The following is a 21,509-nucleotide window of genomic DNA, read 5'->3' as shown; positions in this document are numbered from 1 at the left end:
GTGCCCGGGGATGGAGCCAGGCCCTTCCCAGAGGGGCTGTTGGAGAGCAGCACACCGGAGCTGCAACCCGGGCAGCCCGGACCAGATGGGTGGGAAAAATCTACTCTAAGAGTGGCCAAATACCTGGAGGGGCCCAGAGAGGTTGTGCGGTCTCCACCCTGCACAGCCTGACCTGGTTTGGAGCCGCTTCAGGCAGCTGAGCCTGGATGAGTTCCAGAGGTCCCTTCTGACCTACGGTTATTCCATGATTGTGATTTTATGATTCTGTAATTTTAATTGACATCTTCATTGTATAATGCATTGCCTTAGGGGTAACATCGACTAGCCTCGAGGTAAATATTGTTCTATTCTGGTCTTGTCTGAATAATAAAATTAGAAATATGTTTGTATTTGGTATTAGGCATTTATCAGTAAATACTCTCTGAGAGCAAGAGGGGAGTCATATAGTTCTCTTCCACCTTAAGAAAGCTACCAAAATTTTTGCTTCTGTTGCAACATGAATTTATGTACCTTGAGCTGCTCTTGCTCCCAGTATCTTTTTGCAGTGGGTATCACGTACCAGAGCGCCAAGAACTGGGGACTGGAAATCCCTGGCTTTGGGCAAGCACTGCTGCGGTAACAGCTCGTGTGGGTCAAAGATGATGAGATGGAACGGCAGAAGTATTGTGGGTTTTTCTTTGATTTCTTCTTAGCTTTCTTCGGCGTCTCAAATTTTTCAGGCAAGAATGACTCACTCATCCATTATGTGGTTTCCTGACTTTTAGCAATTTTTCTTTCACTTAAAAAATAATAATTATTAGTTTTGCATCACCATGCACGGCAGCCAGCATTCAAAGCCCTGTACCGTGGGCTGTGGCTGACTGGAGTGGCTGACTCACGTCTGTTACAGGTTTTCAGGTTGACATTGATTTCTTCCCACCCCTCACTGAGTTTCTCTTTCAAAATATCTGTAAGGCTGGTTCTGGCCGTTTAACGAATTCCTTGTCTTGTTACAGAGCAGGAGTGTTGATCCTGGCGAGCAGGAGCACATGCTGCAGGGTTAGCCAGCCCCCTCAATTCCCTCCAGTGCTGGGACCGTGGTCCCTCCTGCCCAGCTCTGCCCACTGCACCTGGGCACTGCGTGGTAATGGTAGGCATGATAGGTTTCTGCATAGGACAGACTAGTTTGGGTGGGAAGGGACCTTAAAGCCCCCCCAGTGCCACCCCCTGCCCCGGGCAGGGACACTGCTCCCAGCCCCGTCCAACCTGGCCTTGAACCCTTCCAGGGAGGGGGCAGCCACAGCTGCTCTGGGCACCCTGGGCCAGCGCCTCACCCCCTGCACAGGGAAGAATTTCTGCCTTAGATCTCACCCAGATCTCCCCTCTCTCAGTTTAAAACCATCACCCCTCGTCCTACCCCCACCCCCTGATCAAGAGTCCCTCCCCACCTTTCCTGTCCCCCCTTTAAGCCCTGGGAGGCCGCTCGAAGGTCTCCCTGGAGCCTTCACTTCTCCAGGCTGAACCCCCCCAACTCTCTCAGCCCGGCCTCCCAGGGGAGCTGCTCCAGCCCCCCCAGCATCTTCATGGCCTCCTCTGGCCCTGCTCGAGCAGCTCCGTGTCCTTCTGCTGTTGGGGGTCCCCGAGCTGGCCCCAGCACTGCAGGGGGGTCTCCCCAGAGCGGAGCAGAGGGGGAGAATCCCCTCCCTGGCCCTGCTGCCCCCCCTGCTCTGGCTGCAGCCCAGGGCACGGGTGGGTTCTGGGCTGCGAGCGCACGGTGCTGGCTCACAGGCAGTTTTCCAGCCACTTAAACCCCTAAGTCCATTCCCCAAATCATCATCTTACGTGAATGAAAGGTGTTACAAAATGAGGTGCATGTTAAGGGTTAACCTCTGGATTTTGCTGCAGCCAGTGGTGGTCTTGCAGCTTGCAGAACCCAGTTCCTATTCCTGGCTTTGCTGGTGAAGGTGTGGAGTGTCCCAAGGCTGCCTCTGACCTCACTGGGCAAGTTTCCTTAACCTCTGAAAGCATTGTTGTTCACTGCATGCTGATAAGGCATTAGAGAGATAGAGATCTTAAAAGGAATATTTACCACCAAAATATTTTATGTACTTTAAGCAGCACTGGGCACAGCAAGGTTGTGTGTGGGTGTGGGTCAGCCCTGGTGGGGTGTCACCATCCCTCCTGCTGCTCCTCTCGGGGCTTCTGTTCCAGCGAGGCGGAGACACGAGGCGGCTCTAGTGAGCAGCAGTGCTGGGGACATCACTTGTCGAGCTCAGGAGGCACCAGCGGATGCCGTGGGCTTTGTCCCGTGGGCTTTGTCCCGCGTCGTTCCTTTCCTTTTGGAGAGGACAGCTGTCGTCGTGGCAGCGCCTGGTGCGCGGCAGCCGAGAGCATCCAGCCTGGTGGGTCACGGTCCCAGGTCCTGGTGCGGTTTCGTCTGCGCTACTGGGGATGATGGTTGGATCTGGCGTGGAGAGGGGCCAGGGCTCCCTGGGCTGGGGAAGGGGCTGGGGGCACAGCGGGCAGGGGAAGGGTTCGGTTGGGTCTCTGGGTACGTGGCTGACGCTGCGAGGGCTGGGGAATGACTTCAGTAAAGTGGCCATTTCAGAGCAGTGGTGAAGAGAGAATTGCTCTGGAGAAATCCAAGGAAATTCCGAAATATTTTTATGCTGAGAAATATTTACTCTTCAGCATTAATAAACATCTATCTAAAAATAAGTAACCCTATGCCAAATTTAAAGTGAAGAGGATCACTTTTACCTGAAAGTGCTTGCTGAATTTCCTGGTTATGGCAGAAGATGGAGGCTCGGGAGGGGAGCCTTCCCCACTGCACCTGCCTTCATGCCCTCTATACATGAAGACACGGGGAGAATGTCACTGATACTCAGAAAAATGCTTGCGAGTCTGAAAACCCATCATCTTATATTTGTGCCATAAAGCAGAGGCTAGAAAAAAAGCCACGAAAATTGTGCCTGGTAGTATTTTTTTCTTTCATAATTTGCAACTCTCAGAGAAAACATCTGATCACTCCCTCGATGAAATCTGCTTTCTATACATACGGTGGCGGGGAAGCGCTGCTCTCCACACGGCTGCTGACCTCGGGAGCTGTTTCTGCAAGGTCGGAGGGTGAAGCATGTGGAGCACGGCTGTAGGAGCTGGGGGTGAGCTGGTCCGAGGTGGAGATGGGATGGTGGGATGCAAAGTTGGGAGCTGGCTCGTTCCAAGGGCGAGATCCTTCCCGGTGGAGAGGTTTACTACTCGCTTGTGGCAAGAGCTGGACTGTGAGTGTTTGGGGCGCACAAGGGGTGCGACATGGGGGCAGCTTGAAGGGATGTCGTCTTTCAGAGATGGATATTCCCAGTGAATACATGGGAAGTGATGCTTCCCAGTGAGGGCTTGTGCCTGAGCCATTGCTGGGCTCCTGGGATCCCCAGTTCCTGCCTGGGAGCGGGCGCAGGCAGTGCCTGTCCGTGGGCATCGCCCGCTGCTCCATCTCCGTGAGGTGCCCCCAGCAGCTCTGGGGAGCCAGGCGAGCTTTCCTTCTTCCGAGGATCTCGGTGAATAGTTGCTGGCACTTTGTACCTCTTCAGGAATAGAGATAGAGGTTGCTTGCAGGAATTATCACAAAATTGGAGCGTAAGAAAAATTGCTGCTGCTCTTTGAACTGCAGACACTGGAACTCCAGGAGCCCCCTGAGGCCACATTGCCAAGAGGTTTACAAAGATGAAGGAAGTGAGAGGTTTTTATTTAGCCAGTGACTGGTGTTTTCTGGTGTTGGCATTTGCAATGCCTGTAGGTATCACGTCTGCCTATCTACAGTTAGCTAAATTGTTGTAGTTTTCAAGTAAACCACAATATTAGCAGTTTAAAATTAATTAGTGAAAGTTTACCTGTCTCCAGTGAAGTTCTTTTGAAGAACATCATCTGTGAAGGGACAGTTTTATTGCATGAAGGACATCTGTAAAGTCAAATCTGGATGGCATTCACTGTTTGGTACAGTTGTAATTATTCAATTCTGTTCAGCACAAAAGAGAAGGAATGTGTAAGCAGTTGGATTACTTAGTTTATTATTATGAAGTAACCCAATCTCTAGTTATTCAAGATCATTAGAGCTTCTTCCTGCCCAAGAGATATTTTGGCTTTTGCTGCTCATCTTGCAGAAGGATTTGGTGGGGTATTTTCTAGCTGACTGTAGGCAAAACCGCTTTGCCTCACAGGGTGGTACTAAAACAACTTCTGCTATCTTATTTAGACAGCCCAACAGAAACATTACGCAGTCCTTGGGCCTGAAGCAAGCAAACAAAAATTTCTCAGGAAGGAAATATGTGAAATTGGCACTTTGAGGGCAGAGCACCCAAGCAAGGATGCTGAGGTCTGGTCTGGGGAGGTTTGAGAGCGATGGGGAGGGCAGGGTCGTGCCCAGGTACTCTGCTGGGGGTGCGGGCAGGCGATGGGGTGGGTTCGCATCAGTAGGGTGGGCTGTGTGCTGAGGCACGGGCAGGATGAGGTGTGGGCACTGTGAGGCAGATACAGGCCGGTCTGTGGGATGGGGCTGGTGGTGGGTGCTTCCCATCCCAACTGGGGGAGATGGTTTGTTGGGGGGAGCTGGGGGTGGTGGTTTTTAATGGGCTGGAAAGAGCAAAGCATCGGAAAAGGAGGAGTGGGACAACAAAGGTTTGTGGTGGAGGGGATTGGGTGGAAGGAAGGGCTAAAAAGGGCTTTGCTGCTGGTTGCAGGGAAGATTGTGGATGTTTGGAAGAAATAGGATTGAAGCTTTGCTGATATTAAATCAGTAAATTGTTGCATGGAGAGGATGAAGGCGGCTAATTGCAGTCAGTGTTGAGGGAATTAATTGTAGTAAATAAATGCTGAGCTTGTGCCAAGGAGAGAAGCCCATTTGTGGAAGAAATTTTGAATTTTTAATTGAATAAGAGCTAGCAGCTGCACAACAGTGTCACTTTGCTGCTTAATTCCTTCCCGTAGCTGTCGTAAGCTGATGGCGGTGGCGTGAAGTGACGAGTGTCTGTAGTGCCAGGAGTCCCGATGGATCGCCGAGGGCTTTCTCCTGCAACTGCTTCACCTTGTGGAGCTTTGTCAAGTTGATCCTGGGAGATCAGGGGTTTTTCCTAGAAGTGATAGCTGCCATCAGAATAGGGGAGACAGATTTGGCCCCGTGAATTCTGCACGGCCTGTTTCTCTGAACGCTCTCATTAGATGGTTTGAGGACATTTTTAGTTGGACTTTCCAGCAGAGGCACCCAAAGGCGTTGTTACTTTCTTTAAAAGTCTATCAGAGATCAAATGGTCTCATCTCTGGTTGTATTTGCATTTTTTCTAGACTGCTTAATTTGAGGTAAGTACAGGGTTGGTTTTTTTTTTTTTCATCGTGCAAACTGTTTCATTAAAGGAAAAAGCGTATCTTTGAAGTGCTATTATCTACTTATTAGTTGAAGTTTTTAGAGTAAGACTTGTGGATTGTGTTACTTGAGCTCAGGTGGGGAATGCGGGATCTGTGCTACAGAAACATTTCACAGCGCTCAGTGTGAAGTGGAAAACTGGATGACATCAGTGAATTTCTATTTAACTGTCTGCTACAGACCTCACTGTTTGAGAGGTGACGATAATTTAACACAGCAGCAAGAGGACACGAGTAGTTCAGTGGTGTTGAGCGAGAGGCTTGCTTGAATGCTCCCCTTTGCTTGTGAGGAAACTCCTTTCAGCTGCAGCCTTCTAACTACAAAAGTCGTTATGAAAATAACCACGAGTTTCTAGGCTCTAAAGGGAGGTGGGAAGATGGATGAGGCCCGTGTTTGCAGTGCCAGGGAGTTGTGTGTGACTCCTTGATGCGACAAGTCACACGTTGCTGCCTTCTGGAGCAAGACGTCCCCTGCCTCCGCACCTCCCAGGGAAGGAATTTTACTGCCAGGGGAACTAGTTCAAACGGAATAGGTAAATGGACATGGCTTAAAATCCCAGTTCTGTTTGACAAATTCACCCTTTTTTAAAAAAAAAAAAGGGTTTATATGTGAATTTATACATGCATTTGTGGGCAAGTATTACGTGCTGAACATGGATCAGGGGATGACAGTTCTCTATATAGTCAGTAATATCTGGCTGTACAGTGCAAACCTATACAAATACTTTGAGTGCTTTTATGACAGTGGAAATGGTTGTATACTCTTGTAACTTTGTGAGGTTCTATTGTTTGGTAATTGGAGCTGGAAAGCTATGATTACACTGCCCTTTTTTGCCTTGCTCACCATGCTGGAACTCTGTAGCCTTTCAAGGTACCTCAGTTCCCTTTAATTTTCCTTACCCCTTCAGGGGGAATGGTAATCTCTGGATACATTCCTTACAAAACTGTTTAATGACTTTATTAAAATTTATGAAGTTGTCCTTGGCATTTTTTTAGTTGAAAACCAGTTTTAGGGGAGGAGCCCTGAGCAAGGAAGTTAAACTGTGTCCTTGTTTACATTAGTAAAATATATAAACAATTCTTTTTCCCTAAATATAAGACTTTTTTTTTTGGCTGCCATTCCAGTGTTTATAAAAGCGAGTTATGTAAATGACAATTCTTATAATTAAACTGCTATCTAATCCCATCCCAATGGCTGTGCTTGCTATAAAGCTCAGTGCTACTGGGGACAATTGGCTGTGATGGCATTAGCACAACTTTTCAACATTATTAAAAATAATAGGACCTTATAGAAGAAAATTGAGAGAACCTGAAATTAAGCAAGCAGAATTCTCATTAGAGAGAATCTCCCATGAGAAAGGAAAGATCCGGAATAAAATACTTTGATGCCACAGGGTCACTGAGGTGGACAAGGACCTCTGGAAAATTGTCCTCTCCAGCCCTGCTCAAGCAGAGTTGTCCAGGGCTGTGGCCAGTTGTTTTGACTCCCTCCATGGATGGAGACCACACACCCTTTCTGGGCAACCTGAGGCTTGACCACCCTTGGAGTAAAAATGTCTTTTCTGGTTAAGGTGGATTTCCTGTATTCTGGTTTGTATCGCTGCCTCTTGTCATTTCGGAGTGGGCTGGGGCTGACGGGGCAGTCGCAGCAGGAGAAGGGGTAGGACTGGAAAGTGGCATTTCTCCCAAGACGTTTTGTAAGACATGTCTTTCTAATCTGTTTATAAAGCCATCCCAAGCGGCTTTCCGTGGTAGATGACACTTCAATCTGCTTAAGTGGCTGTTGGTGACCTCCTGGGCGGTGGCAGCCGGGCCCCTGCCCAGTCCGTGCAGGGAATTGGGAAATACCTTGAGTGGGGGAGAGGGAGCCCGGAGGGGTGAGGGTGGGTGGGTGTGAGTGCAGAACAATGGCAGGAGAAGGGATGCAAAGATGGCATGTGTTGATAGTGCCCAGGTTAGCAGGCCATCAGGGCACCCCATGGTGAGGAAAAGGGACTTTTTGTCCTGAAAGGAAGGACAGACTGTAGCTGTTAAGAGATGAAAGTGGGGAGATAAAGAACAGGACTGGAGGCACCCGAACCGCAGGATGAGGAGACAAAAGGCTCTTGATGACTCAGAGGGGTGGGGTGGGAGGGTTGAGTAGAGATGATGGTGTCAGCTCCTCAGGGATCCAGGAGTCACACCCCAAAATCCTGGCCTGGTCTGCTGCCTAAGAACAGCCTGGGACAGTGATGAGGACCAGACAGCAAGTGTCTCTTTGTAGAAACCGCTGTGGTAAAAATCAACGCTAGGCCTTCTGGAAAAGGAAGACGTTACTTAAAACCAATTTTACACTCATTTCAAGGCTTTTTCTCACTGAAGGTGCCACGCGCTGTGTCAGAGTGGCCTGACATGGAGTGTCATTGTGCGTGACATGGAGGTGAGGCATGCTGGCTATTGAGCCCTCATTACATTCCCAACCCGTCAAGAGGAACCCAAGAGAAGACCTGGCTTTTGGACAGGTCTTTTTTGTCTCCCTTTAGGAGACAAGGGTTGTTATGGTGTGATCTTTTTACTTAACCTTCCATAAATCTTAGGCAAGGTTGCTGGCCCTGGTCTTTGTTTCTTCATTTTGGGTGTTTTTACAGCTGCCGCCTGTCTTCCCGTTGAGATAACAGGGTGGGGAATGGCCCATGCCGTCTGGTGAAACCTCTTGACTTTGTGTTGTCAGTGCAGGGTCTTCTGCTGATTAAATCACTTGTTGCCCAAGGCTTTTTCTGGCCTTGACGCAAGTAAGAAATCGTTCCAGTAAATTACTAGATTGATTGCTGTTGATTGTGTACTTGGTTATCAACACATGTCAATTCTCGCAACCATTGCTTTGTTGCTCTTCCGGCTATTTTCACAGTCGAGCTTCATTCTTAGCATTTGTGTAAGATACACAGGGGTTGTTCTCGGAATTGCAAGAAATCTGGGCAAGATCACTTAAATATATGTGTCTTGTTGCCTGCATGCTGGACGGGCCACTTGGACAGACATGGTTTGGGGCTCTGGGATTATGTGGTTATGAGAGTGTTAATATGAGTAAAACCACTCTTGTTTTATAAAAAATGTGACCTTTCCTTCCGATAACTTGAACTTTGCCAGAGTGTTGCTACATTCATTGCTATAATAATAAGCACAGGCTCAGAACAAGATGATCACGTAACATTTTGGGAGATATCTTTTAGCCTGATTTAATTTTTCCTTCTGAAGTCAAGTCCAAAAGCAGTATAAATACAATGACCATCCTACGTTCTTGATCTCTGCCATTGAGATCAGCATGACAAATCACTGCAGAAAAGGCCCAGCCCGAAGTTCTGAGCTAATTTTGCAGTAACTATGAAGAAACTTCTTGCAGGATAGGAGAAGAAAACCCAATCTGTGCAAATCAGTGTTCGGGCATCCAATAATATTTAAAATAATTCTGCCAAGTTCCTCTCCCTTGCCAATTAAAATCAACAGGAATTACACAGACGAAAAATTGCTTCGCCCTGGTTGCTGTGAAGTGCTTGGACAATATTGTGGCCGCGCTATGCAGTGCTGTTAGTCACCCTCCCAACTCCTGCTGCCCCTGAAGGTGTAACGGGAGAGCGGAGGCTTCCTGGCACACCCTAGCAGGGAAAAGCTGACTTTGCCTCCGGACCAGCCACCGTTTCTCATGTCCTGCCTGCTGCATTGTCCCTGGCTGCTGCTCCCCATGCTGCGTGCTGCTGTACTAGATGTTTTTCCCAGGTCCAGCCACAGGCTCTGTGAGTCCAGGTGTCCCTTATCTCCACCGGCTTCCTACAGCAGCTGGCCATGAGCAGCACGGGGAGAGGATGGCCCCGGGGTGCCAGGAAAGGGGGAACTTTCACAGCGTGATCAAAACCCGTGAGTGAACACCAGTTTATGGTGCTGCCGGGCTCTCCTGGCTATATGGACAGCCACGAGTTAGTGCAGAATAAACTCACGGAGGCTTGTGAAGCAGCAGGACACCAGCCCTGCCTCTCCAGGAACACACAAGTAGCTTCCATAATTGTCCAAGTCATCTTGCCATATCTATCAGGAGGAGCAGTGTGTTCCAGTGCTTATTTTCTTTTTTTTTTCAGCAAATGAATGCAGAAAGATAAAACTTTAGGTGGAGTCTACTGACTAGCAGCGCAGTATTTACCATGCTGGACCTAAAGGGAAGGGTCTTGTTTAGACTCTGGTTTGGCCTTGGGAGCTGGTGTGGTGTCACAGCTCCGTGTCCAGCAACTGGGGCACGACGACTGGTCAGAGAAGGCAGGAATCGCTCCTTTTATGAAATTTTATCCATTTCTCACAAACATTTTATGTGTGGTGCTCTCAGGCAAACTTGAGAGAATCTGATTTACTCAGTTCTGGATAATTTTTTATTTTTTCAAGCTGAAGCCAGCAAAGGATGAACGGACAGCAATAGGTGTGTGAGGTAATTTGGACTGGAGAGAAAGAAAGTGGCTGTTAAAGTAATTTGGTAGAGATGGTTGAATCTTTGCATTTGGAAATAAAGCAGCACACGGCCTGTTAGAGTGCCCTGCTGTGAGGAGGCATGGTGGGTCTGTTTTTTCTGAAGCTAAACTGGTTTTCTCCTGGTTTTTTTTTTTTTTTTTTCCCAACCGAACAAGGTAGAAGGAGGAGTTTGTTCCTCACAGTCATCATCATCATCATCATCATCTTTCTAGATAATGAAACTAAACCTATAAATTCAGCCCAAACTATGTCTGTTCCAGGCCTGGGAATACTTGTAACTCTCCGATGGGCTCTGATATGAAAATGCCATTGACCACAACAACATCCTAGAAAGAAATTGCCAACCTGAGCCCCAGCCCCGAGTGGGTGGAAGAGCAGGGTGCTGGGGCGGGTGGGTGTTATATCCCGAGGGTGCAGAGCACAGCTTGGGGCTTTCTTCTGGTGAGGGGGGTACCCCTGCGTGTCAGCCCGGGGTTGAGGTGTGGGAGAGGTTTGTCCGTCAGCGTGGCCTTCTGCTCAGCCGCGTTTACACAACTGGGAGATTGACATTAAAGCATCGGCAGCCACTGGTGATGGTGGGGCGAAGCCAGCCAGGAGCTGCTGCAGTGGTGTTACCTCCACGATCCCTGTTCCTTGATGTGCACACCTATAGCCAGATTCCTCGTTGGTGCTGGTTTGCTGCAGCAGATTTGCACAGTGCGTCTTCTCCCGGCATTAAATCACGCGACCAGTCCGTTTGCCTCTGCATGTCCCTAAAGGCTCATTGGGTTTTCATGTCAGAGAGCCCATTTTTAAAAACCTGCTTTTGTAACAAGAACAGGTGCCTCTCCTTGATAAATACGGGTTTGTCTGCGGGTTACCAAAGGCCACCTTAGAGAAGTGGTGTGTCTGAGGGGCCTTGGTGTCCGATGCGCTCAAGTACCAGTGCCAGGGCTGAGGCTGTACAGCCTGGGGACGTGCAGCAGCACGGAGTCACGGAGCTGCAGCTGAAGAACCCATTGGGACGGTTTGCTCACCAGGTTTCTGTCGTGGTTTAGGCCTGATTGACAGCCAACCACAATGCAGCAGCTCTCTCTCCCTTCCCCTCCAGCAATGAGAAGGGACAGAGAGCCAGGCTTGGGGTTCAAGATAGGACTGGGATGGGGGAAAATCCCCCTTTTATGATCACGAGCAAAAGGCAGACTCGTTAGGGGAAGAAAAAAAACCATACATTTATTACAGACACTAACAACACATAACAGAGTAGGACAGTGAGAAGCATTGCCACATCTTGAGAACACCTTCCCCCCACCCCTCCCTTCTTCCCGGGCTCAGCTCTGCTCCCGATATCTCCACCTCCTCCCCCAGTGGCGCAGGGGCAGGGAATGGGGGGTGCAGTCAGCGCTGCCACTTTCTTCATCTTCAGTGAGGGGAGTGTCCAAAACTTGTTCCTCCTGTTCCATCGTGGTCCCCCTCTCACAGGAGACAGTCCTCCACAAACTTTCTCTGACTTGAATTCCTCCCATGGGCCGCAGCGTTCCCCACACTGCTCCGTCATGGGTCACTAACTTCCTCTGACTGGATTCCCTCCCACGGCTGCAGCCCTTCCCGAGCTGCTCCGGCGTGGGACTCCCCCGCAAGCTGCAATCCTCCCAGTGCTGAATTACAGCAGCGGGGCTGCCTTTTCCCATGAGACCCCGGCCTTCTTCGGGCACAGCACCTTGATCAGGCAAGCAGGAACAACAGGCCATAAATCAATGTCTGCTCCACTGTAGATCTCCATGGGTGGCAGGGGGGGGCCGCCCTGCCGTCTCACCACAGGATACAGGAGGGTCTCTGCTCTGGCACACCTCCCCCCTCCTTTCTTCCTCCGTTCCTCCACTGACCTTGGTGTTCATGCAGCTGCAGCAACTCCTCCTCACAAGTCCGACTGCCCGTCACCACGTCCCTTCTTAAATACGTTATCGCAGAGGCGCAGCTGATTGGCTCAATTTCCCAAACAGCAGTGGAGCTGACGTGGAGCTGGGGGAGCTTCGAGAAGCTTCTCACAGGGGGCCGCCCCGATAGCCCCCTCCCCTGCCACCAAAAAACTCCACCACTCACTCAACCCAGGACAGTTTCAAAAAGAGAGACCTTTAGGTACAGACAAAACCTGCCCGCGCTGAAGCTGTGCCAGGAGCTCTGAGGGTTGCACCAGTATAGCCGGTGGCTGTGCCGGTGTCAGAGGTTTTAAGGGCTTAGCTACCAATTTTTACCCCAGTGTTGGGAGATTAAAAGTGTGTTCTTCTTAAAAAGCTCTAAAAGGGTAGACCAGGCCTGGAATTTCCGGGCAATTCTAGTTTTTAAGATTGTTTTTTGTTTGTAGTTTTGAGGGCTTTCACTTTCCTGGAGTGGGACGAGGGCTCTAGATGGCGAGGCATGGGGGTGGTATGTGTGACAGTGACAGTTATCCACCTGGATATTTAATGATGGCAATTTTCAGCATGCATGCATAAGGTGCGGTTGTTTATTTGAGGTACAGATACTTTTTCTTGAGGTGGTTCATCAAGCACCTTCAGGACACCACTTTTCCCTGGAGTGCTGGAGGACGATTGGCCGTTAGGAGTTCCGTGCTTAAAAAAACAAACAGAAGCCCACAAAACCCCCTTTCAATTTATAGTGTATGATATTATGCATTGTCATCTAAAATTAATTCAGTATTTGAAAGATGCTAGTGCAAAACTATAGCTAAGATCTTGAGTACATTTGTGTATGTGTGTATATATAACACACCAAAAATAACTGTTATGAGCATAATATAAGAGCTTGGTCTGATTTGAGTAATGCTCTGACATCCATCTAAGTAATTTTTAAGTGACTTTGTTTTAAGCAGAACATGACTTAAAAGAACATCGTTTGTTCTGCTGCAGATAAAGTTAAAATTAAATTCCTGATCCTTGGCTTGTGTTCCTCAGAATGAAAACTCCAGTATTTTATTCAGCCTCCTGCTTAGGGATACATACATAACAAAGCTGGTTGTGAGCCACGTATTTAGTGTGAGGACATAAGATGAGGAAAAGCAACAGTTAAAGGTAGGAAAAGCAACAGTTAAAGGTAGGAAAAGCAACAGTTAAAGGTAGGAAAACAGCCATATATTTACGTGGCCTTCTAGTTTGGTTTATTTACTGAGCTCTTTTACAAATATTTAAGAATAAGCAGGCTTATGGCTGAAGCTGCACTGCGCTCAGGAGCTCTGGTAGCTGGCTTCAGCATAAACTTCAGGCATCCTGTCAGGGAATCTCAGCTTGATCGTCTGGTCTCACGTGGACACTTAAAGCTCTAGTAAATCGGGGCAAAACAACGATATTGGTATTCGTGTGCTTCTGTCTGCTCTCAGGGTACACTGACTGCTTTTGCTTCTCTTTTCCATGTTACAGTGGCAGTGACTTCTCCTCTAACATTAACCTACTTGCAGGAGCAAAGCCCGTGCCCCCAACTGCTCTATGAAGCATGGCTGGGTGGGTGTCTGGGAGGGGTCTTTTTTGATTTTTTTTTTTTTTTTTTTTTTGAGGTTTGGGGTTGATTTGTTTGGGGGGGTTTTGTTGTTGTTGTTTCGGGGAGGGAGGTGTTTGGTTGGTTGTTTTTGTTTTGTTTTGGTTTGGTTTGGTTTTTTTTTTAACCAATCTAGAAGGACTGAGAGATGGATGGGCTTCCACTGTGAAATCTAGAAACCCCCATGGCATCAGATGGTGTCAGCGTGGTTTCCTCCACAAGGAAGTCTGTGTGCTGACACTTAGAATAGAAGAGACTGTTCCACCTGGAAGGGACCTACAATATCTTCTAATCCAACTTCAGGCCACTTCAGGGCTGACCAAAGGTTAAAGCAACTTGAGGACATTATCCAAATGCCTCTTATACACCGCCAGGCATAAGGAGATTGGTGTTATTACAGAATCACAGACTAGTTGAGGTGGGAAGGGATCTCTGGGGTCCATCTGGTCCCAGCCCCCAGCTCAAACAGGGCCACTCGGAGTCGGTTGCCCAGGACTGTTTGTAGATGGCTGTTGAATTTCTCTCGATGGAGACTCCACCACCTCCCTGGGCCACCTGTGCCAGAGCTTGGTCACCCTCACAGTGAAAAGTGTTTCCTGATGTTCAGAGGGACCCTCCCGTGTTCCAGTGTGTGCCCATGGCCTCTGGTCCTGGCACTGGGCACCACTGGGAAGAACCCAGCTCCATCCTCCTGGCACCCTCCCTGCAGGTACTGATGTCCATGGCTGAGATCCCCCTGAGACATCTCCTGGTGCAGCCCAGGACGCTGTTGGCCACCTTTGCTCATGGAACGTGGTGCCCACCGGGACCTTCTCTGTCAGGCTGTGCTGGTGCCTGGGGTTGTTCCTCCCCAGGGGCAGGAGCAGAGCAGGGCTACTGGCAGCCAGATCTGGTAGTTGAGTCCTCAATTTCACAAGCAGACTGACTGAGTGGACTTTTAAATGTGCTAGGTAACACGTATTCTGTCAGAACCTCTCTTAAAGAGGCTTTTGGACTTCCTCTAGGAATTTTATTTTTCCATAGGGATCATGTAGTATGTGCTAAAATAATGAAAATAATTTTAAAAAACGTGTATGGGTTTAACGCTGAATAGTCTTTTGTATTGATAGTGAATCCAAGTACTTGCTAGTTATGTGGAGATGTGACAGGGATGTGGATCATCCAAATGATGATCTGGATAGCAAGGTGAGTGTGTGCCCAGTTATTGGCAGCAGATACAGCGTGTGCAGCAGCAGCAGGAGAAAATCCATCTACTTTTCCTATAAATAAACTCGTTTTATCTTGAGGAGATCATCCTAGTATGAACTCTCTTTGACTTTTTTTGAGCATGAGACCTTTCTAATGGGAACTGGGCCATGAGCTATTAAATTGGTTTCATGGTGATCTCTGAGCAGCCACCCCTGGATAATTCTTAATCATTATCTGCTTACGGTGAATCTGATATAGCCTCTGTGAAACAAAAGGGTTTTTCTTAATGCGTGTGATACAAAGAGCTCACCTTTGGGGGATGTTTTCGGTGCCTGGCGTCTGTGCTTTTGTCTCGGCGCTGCCGCGTTGGTCTGCGGTCGTCACAGCAAGTCACCCATCGCCACGTGGCAGTGCCATAGAAGGGATGGATCGACCACGTTTGGTGCTTCATGCACTCAGGCATGCAGCAAAATTTAAAGTGTTAGTCTTGAAACGTAGAAAAATATGTGGAAAACAAGCCAGAAAAATCCATTCCATAATCAGGAAGAAGGCTAACTTCTTTTAATTGACATGTTCTATAAACATACGGCTCTTACTCTCAGAATGTCCTAGCTAGACGCTGTGCCAACACTAACAAGCTCCAAGTGAGAAATGAAGCTTGTGAAATCGGAGATAAAATACAGCTGCAGGCCTCCCCTTCCCCTGCCCGCGGGGCATCGGTGGCCACCGTGCCGGCAGGAGAAAGGCCCAGCTGCGAGCCCTGCCCTCGGCACGGCGAGGCCCGGCACAGCGGTGGAGATGCCAAAGAGGTTGACCTAGAGAAGAGCAGCCTCGCCGAGGCCATCACCCCCCCTTTGCTTTTCGGGCTTTTTTAGGCCTCTGGCCGTCGCACGCGGCCCTGCTGTGAATGACGGCACCGGGATGCTTTCTCTAGTGCTCAGCCAGGGCTTTTCAAAACCAAGAAGCTTAGTGAGAAAACACGATGGCGGGGTTTGTGGTACAGGCTGCCTAACACTGGTGTTTTCTTCCTCAGCAGAGTTCTGCCGCATTGACAAGCCCTTGTGCCACGATGAAGACGAGCAGCTCAGCTTCGAAGCCGTCCGCAACATCCACAAGCAGATGGACGATGATGCCAACGGCAACGTGGACGTAGAGGAGAGCGACGAGGTTGGTGCTCGGCTGCTTTGCTCCGCTCCCGTGGAGGGCTGTTCGGGTCGGGGGATGCTGGCGTGGCGGGGTGCCTGGAATTCAGGTGCACAGACTTAGGCTGTCCGTTGCTTACCTCGTCGTCTGGCGGAGGAAGCAGTGTGCCACCTTGAGCCAAGTTTCTGATCAAACGGAGCATTTCCGTACTGTAATCTTTAGTGTCTATGGCTTTTTCCTCTGTTCTGGGGGTTTCTAGCCACTTAATCTTTTTCCGCACACAAGGTATTATCAATTTATTCCAACACTGAAAGACAAGGAATCATTACTACTTAATTCCTTTTTTAATCAAGGGGTTCGGAAACACCTCTGAATTCAGATGGAGCCTCTCTGTCACTGTTGAGCAAATAAACTTGTTGCTCACATTACAGTGTTTACTGCATTCTTCCACCAACCTAGCTGAAATAGCTACAGTACATGTGGGCATACTGCTGAAAAAAGGCACAATTTTTTGTTGTCATAGCCTTGGAGATTTTAGCTGATAACTTTACTGAAGAGAAATAAAATTGTTGTTGTTTTCTTACATAAGCAACAATAGAAATAAACGACTACTAGAAAATGGAAAGCTGTTTATTTATAATGTTGCCTCAGTTGCAGTGGGTGCTCATTTACAAGGCTCTGTTCAAGGTGAGGAATTCCACCTTATTTAGATGCCAGTCTCCTTATAAGAAAGTCAAAATGTTGGAATCTGAAACAAGCAGACTGGTGAAGAAATCTACTGCCAGTCACAGGCAGTTCTCCAGTCCCAGTTCATAGAATCACAGACTGGTTTGGGTGGGAAGGGACCTTGAAAGGTCATCTAGTCCCACCTCTTACCCCGGGCAGGGCCCCCTTCCCCCAGCCCAGGGTGCTCCCAGCCCCGTCCAACCTGCCCTTGAACCCTTCCAGGGAGGGGGCAGCCACAGCTGCTCTGGGCACCCTGGGCCAGCGCCTCACCCCCTGCACAGGGAACAATTTCTGCCTTTTATTTAACCTAAATCTCCCCTCTCTCATTTTAAAACCGTCACCCCTTGTCCTACCCCCACCCCCTGATCCAGAGTCCCTCCCCACCTTTCCTGTCCCCCCTTTAAGCCCTGGGAGGCCGCTCGAAGGTCTCCCCAGAGCCTTCTCTTCTCCAGGCTGAATCCCCCCAACTCTCTCAGCCTGGCCTCCCAGTTTATGGGAGAACCTGGCAGAATCTCTGTCTGGGGTTGGGAGTTTACAAAATTGTGAGCTGATGCTTCTGGACCAAAAGGTCTTCATCTTCACCCCCCAACCCTGTTCTGATGCGGGTGACAAACTAAAGGCACAGTGCTGTCCCCTGGGAAGGGCCCAACAACCCCAGCTCCACGAGCCATTCTCCCGGGTGCTTTATTCCCACATCTCACATAAACAAACCGCAGTCCAGGGAGATGAAATCTCCCCCCAGGATAACTCAGCGGTTCAGTTTTTGGGGCAAATCCAGCCATCACAAGGGCTCTTCGGTTTCCTGGGAGGTGACATTCTCCAGGGAGGTGGCAGGGCAGCCTGGAGCTGAGCGCCCTGTTGTTGAGGAGCCAGCAGTGTTGGTTGGCTGTTCCCAGGTTGCTGTGCCGTTCCCTCTGCCTAAATCCCACTTCACAGAGTAATTAAAACAAATTAAAAGCTTTCAATTGCATTTCCTAAACTTTGGTGTTTTCCCGGGAGGCAGTTCTCTGCTCAGTGTTGCTTTGGAGCTGCAGCTCTGCTTGACTGCTGGTGTAGCCTCAGGCAAATCAACTCGCTGGTGCATCCTACTCGCCTGTTATTGAGGATAAACCTCATGTTGTTAGTTGGGCATTAACTGGCAATTTTTATGTCTGAGCAAACCTTGCGCTCTGTCTCGATGGACTAGTTGAGAGCTTATTGTACAGGCATTAACAGTATTATCTGTTCAAAGGCTTTGTACCATCAGTTCATTTTACAATATAGATGTTTAATGGAAGAAGCTTTTCTCTGTTACTTCTGCTATTGATGGTTGGATATGGGTAGTTTGAAGAAGTAGAAGAACGTGGAATTTTTCATATAAGAAAGTTTGTTTTTTGTAAAAGTTCGTTTTGGCTAATTGAGACAGCCTGTATTGAACGGTTTCCTTCCTATAATTGACCCGTGCATGAAAATGCCATCCTCCTCCCCCAGCCCCAAGCACAGCCGGCGCCGGGCTCTGCCACGAGGAACGCGTGCCAGCTCTCGGTGCGTGCTGCGGTGCAGGATTTTGCTGCCGGAGGCTGGCAAAGGCACCCGGGTGTTAAACCGAGCCCGGCGGGTGCCGAAACCCCAAGGAGCAGCCACCCCGGTGAACGGTCGGCCGGCCGGCACACGGGCACGTGGTGCGTGCACGACGTGTAAATGAAAGCAAGAACATCCCTCGTGACAGCCGTCTGTGGGTTCAAGATGGAAAAAAATAAGGAAAATAAAATATAAACCACAGTTCACAACATAACTTAGTCAATATTTTGAATACACATCTTTTCTGAGAATTGAAGATAATTTTTTCTTGGTTTCCCTTTTATACTCAATGAGCGCACTATGCATTTTATCTGCAAATATTGCTCTCTATGGAAGAGACTTGTGTGCACATGTAGGTCTCTGAGGCTGGCAGTGAATTAGTATTTATATCTGTTTACCTACTGAAAAAACAAAGTATTGAAGCGACTCCAAGTTATATCTGGTGGACTTTGCAGTGTTAAGTCTATGGTTGGACTCCATGATCTTAAAAGTCTTTTCCAACCCAGACGATTCTGTGTTTCTATAATTACAGTTACAAGCTTTACCTTTTCTAAGCTTGAAACTTTTATTCAAGTTGCATTAAAATAAACTTTAAATAATGGCTTTGAAGCCACTGAAAAAAGGTATTTCAAGAATTTTCCTTGGTGAGCCAGCTACTTCCTGAGCACTTGGTTTCTCGGCTTTCAAGGTTATCAGCTCTAACCCCTCCGTGTGTACCCTGTGATCGTGTTTTAACCCCCTGTCTTTGGTGGTGGGACAGCTGCTGGAGATGTTATTTGAAGGAATGCAAGAGGCTCAAATTTAAGCCTTTTACGGCTTTCACGTTTAATCTTTGTCCACCCTTCTTTTAGCATGCAAAGCTCCCACCTCGGGAGTGGGCGTAGAGGATGGAGTGGTGTGCTCGATTTGCATAAACTTTTTAGAAAACGATGCGGATGATGACCCGGGCAGGAGTGTGGGATGGGAAGGTGCTCGTGACAGGGCAGCACCGGCTGCGCGGGGTGCGGCTGGAGTGGCCGGGACCTCCTCCCTTCTGGGGGACCCGATGGGACCCCCCGGCAGTGGGGCGAGGGAGGGCACTGGGGGAGGCCAGGGAGCCGCTTTAGGGTCACGGGATAGTCCGGGTAGGACAGGACCTTGGGAGGTCTCTGTTTGGAGGGTACTCAGGGGGGGTGGAAGCTCTTGCAATGCTGTGCTGCCAACAGTCGCTCTGAATACTCTCCCTTTAGTGTAGGTTTATATACTTGGGTTTCATTTTTTTTTTAAGTGGATTTGTGACAGAACAAAGTGAGCCAGAGAACGACTTAACGTAGTTTCAGAACAAAACATGCTGGTGATTGGTCAGCCCTGCACAGAGACTGAGCTCAGTTGAGTGAGTTGCCTGGAAAACCACATTTCTCTGCTGCTTGGCTTTCTATTCACCTTATATTAATTAATTTAATTAAAAAAACCCCCAAACCTTCCTCTGCTGAGGATAAGGCTGAGGTAATTTTGAACCTTGGGTTTAATCACCTGTTCTCCAGAAGCGTTTGCAAGCTTCAGCAGAGGCTGAGGGTCTCGCAGACGTCGGTTGTGGCGGCACGTGGTCTCTGTGCCGGGAGTGCAGTGCCAAGGGACGCCTGCACGGGGGGTGCTCAGCTGCCAGAGAGCAAGCTCTTCGCTCCCATAGCTCTGTTCTCCTTGTTGGTTGAGAACTTTGTATTTGCATTTATTATTTTGGCCCTATCTCTTTGGAGGGATAAGTTATAGGCACATTTTGTTTTCATTAAAAGACCTGACTGGGCAGAAAGAGACAGATAGATAACTATATTTTTAAAATATTCTAATTGTAGGTGGAATTTTACCCAACAACTTCATGCTGTCCTTAAAAAATGCAATGATGATTTCTTTCTGGAAGTGAATTTTCAATGAAGTTTAAGATGACATCAGTGACCTCAATTAAAATGAAAGAACTGTTTCTCATGGGGAAACGGTCTAATTAGCGATCTATTTCTGCTCTTTGCACTCACTCCGACGGCAGCTCCAGCTGTTCAGGGGCAGCTCTGATGTAGGCTCTCATGGAAGAGGAGTCTCTCAGATGCTGTTAGCCTGGTTTCCTAAGGAAACAGGGTTTATCTTATTGCTCCATCAGTCCCGGCTCCTCTTAACCCACTGCCTGGGGTCAGGCATGTTAGCAAGAAAAAGGGCTCAAAGACAAAAGTTTTCTGCAACTTTAATGAAAATCAGTAGCTCAGAAAAGCCGTTAAAGGTGGTGAGCTAACTAGGAAAGTGATGCACGGTGAGCTCTGCAGTCATTTGGTCTTTTTTTTTGCCTCACAGCATTGATTCCATGCGTGCGTGCACCTCTTGCCCAGGTGGTAGTTGGTGTTGAGGATGGATGATGGCATTTGGGGAGCAGGGACAAAGGTTCAAGGGGAAGTGCAGAGATTGCACAAGTAGTTGGAGTGTCTGCAGATTGGAAAGCGCGAAGAAAAAAACCTTCAAATAATCCCACTTTGCGGAACTGCTCATTTTTGAGCATGCTTTCAGCCACTGAGACAACGGGTTTGTCTTGACCAAGGAACCCGTGCAACTCAAACTCCTCACCCCTTCCAGAGTGGAGAAAAGCATACTGGTTATGGGATTTGGCAGGTGGAGAGTTAAAATGTAGGTCCCTGTGTTTAACAGGGTTAACCCAAAGGGTTCTGTAATTGTTTTTTCTGGAGGGGGGATGCATACCTCTGCTTTGGAGTTAGTGGGTCTCCAGTGCTTGTTGGAACCCTGGGGCCGGAGCAGCCGTGAGCAGAGGGCACGTAGAAAAAGTGTTTTCTTCCTAAAACAGAGGTAATTTTCTGCCCCTGGTTGCTGTGGAAGCCAGAACTGTGGGTGGCTTCAGCAGGGGTTGGATGTATTCCCTCCTCAAAGTATTGCAGTTCTCCTCTGTGCCGGTGCAGGGACCCACTCCGCGCCACCCCACCGCCCTCGCAGAGGTGCTCTCCCACAGGTGGGTATTTTGGAAGGGTGTGCAGCAGCTGGCTTTTGCGTGCCTCAGATTCTGCTCCTTCTCATTACATACAGGAACCCATTAAATCGCAGAAGAAATCTTGAGAACAAGCAGAATTCACAGGCTGAGTCTTCCTGCGGGGATCTCAGCCCGTGTTGGTTGGTGCTTGTAGCGGTGGTTCCATTCCTGTTGTGTTTTGATGGTGTGATCATGGTTTGTCTTTCTCTGAATTTGGTGGTGAGACTCTTGGTTGACTACATCTCCTTCTGTTCTTCTTGTGAATTTGCAGGCTGGCTGAGGCTGGAGGGTGACCCCTCTGGAGGGGGTCTGTTCCAACCCCTCCCCTGGCAGGGCCACCCAGAGCCGGCTTACCCGGGACTCTCAGTTTTGGGTATCTCCAGGGAGGGGATCAGCAGGGTCTTTAACACTTTGAAGTGCTGCTTTTTAACAGTTTGCAAGTAGGTCAGTATTTTGTGCAGTGGTTCTTGTGCCTGGTGTTTTGAACATCTGGGAG

At 48.7% G+C, this 21,509-nt stretch overlaps 1 protein-coding gene across 5 annotated transcripts in view; it reads left to right on the top strand.

The window, feature by feature from the left end:
- Positions 1–21,509, top strand: part of STIM1 (stromal interaction molecule 1) — a 99,850-nt gene that overhangs the window by 25,034 nt on the left and 53,307 nt on the right. For 3 of the 5 annotated variants that reach the window (XM_042791911.1, XM_042791913.1, XM_042791910.1), the window contains exon 3: positions 15,617–15,750. In XM_042791911.1, the coding sequence (XP_042647845.1) occupies positions 15,617–15,750 (134 nt within the window). The remainder of the gene's footprint in view (positions 1–15,616; positions 15,751–21,509) is intronic. The other 2 variants (XM_042791914.1, XM_042791912.1) reach the window with 1 other exon arrangement.

Source organism: Tyto alba, unplaced genomic scaffold, assembly GCF_018691265.1.
Source record: "Tyto alba isolate M040663 unplaced genomic scaffold, T.alba_DEE_v4.0 Super-Scaffold_2, whole genome shotgun sequence".
In the NCBI taxonomy this organism is placed as follows: Eukaryota; Metazoa; Chordata; class Aves; order Strigiformes; family Tytonidae; genus Tyto; species Tyto alba.
Note: the sequence above shows the minus strand (reverse complement) of the source record. Positions and strands in the feature narration are given on the sequence as shown.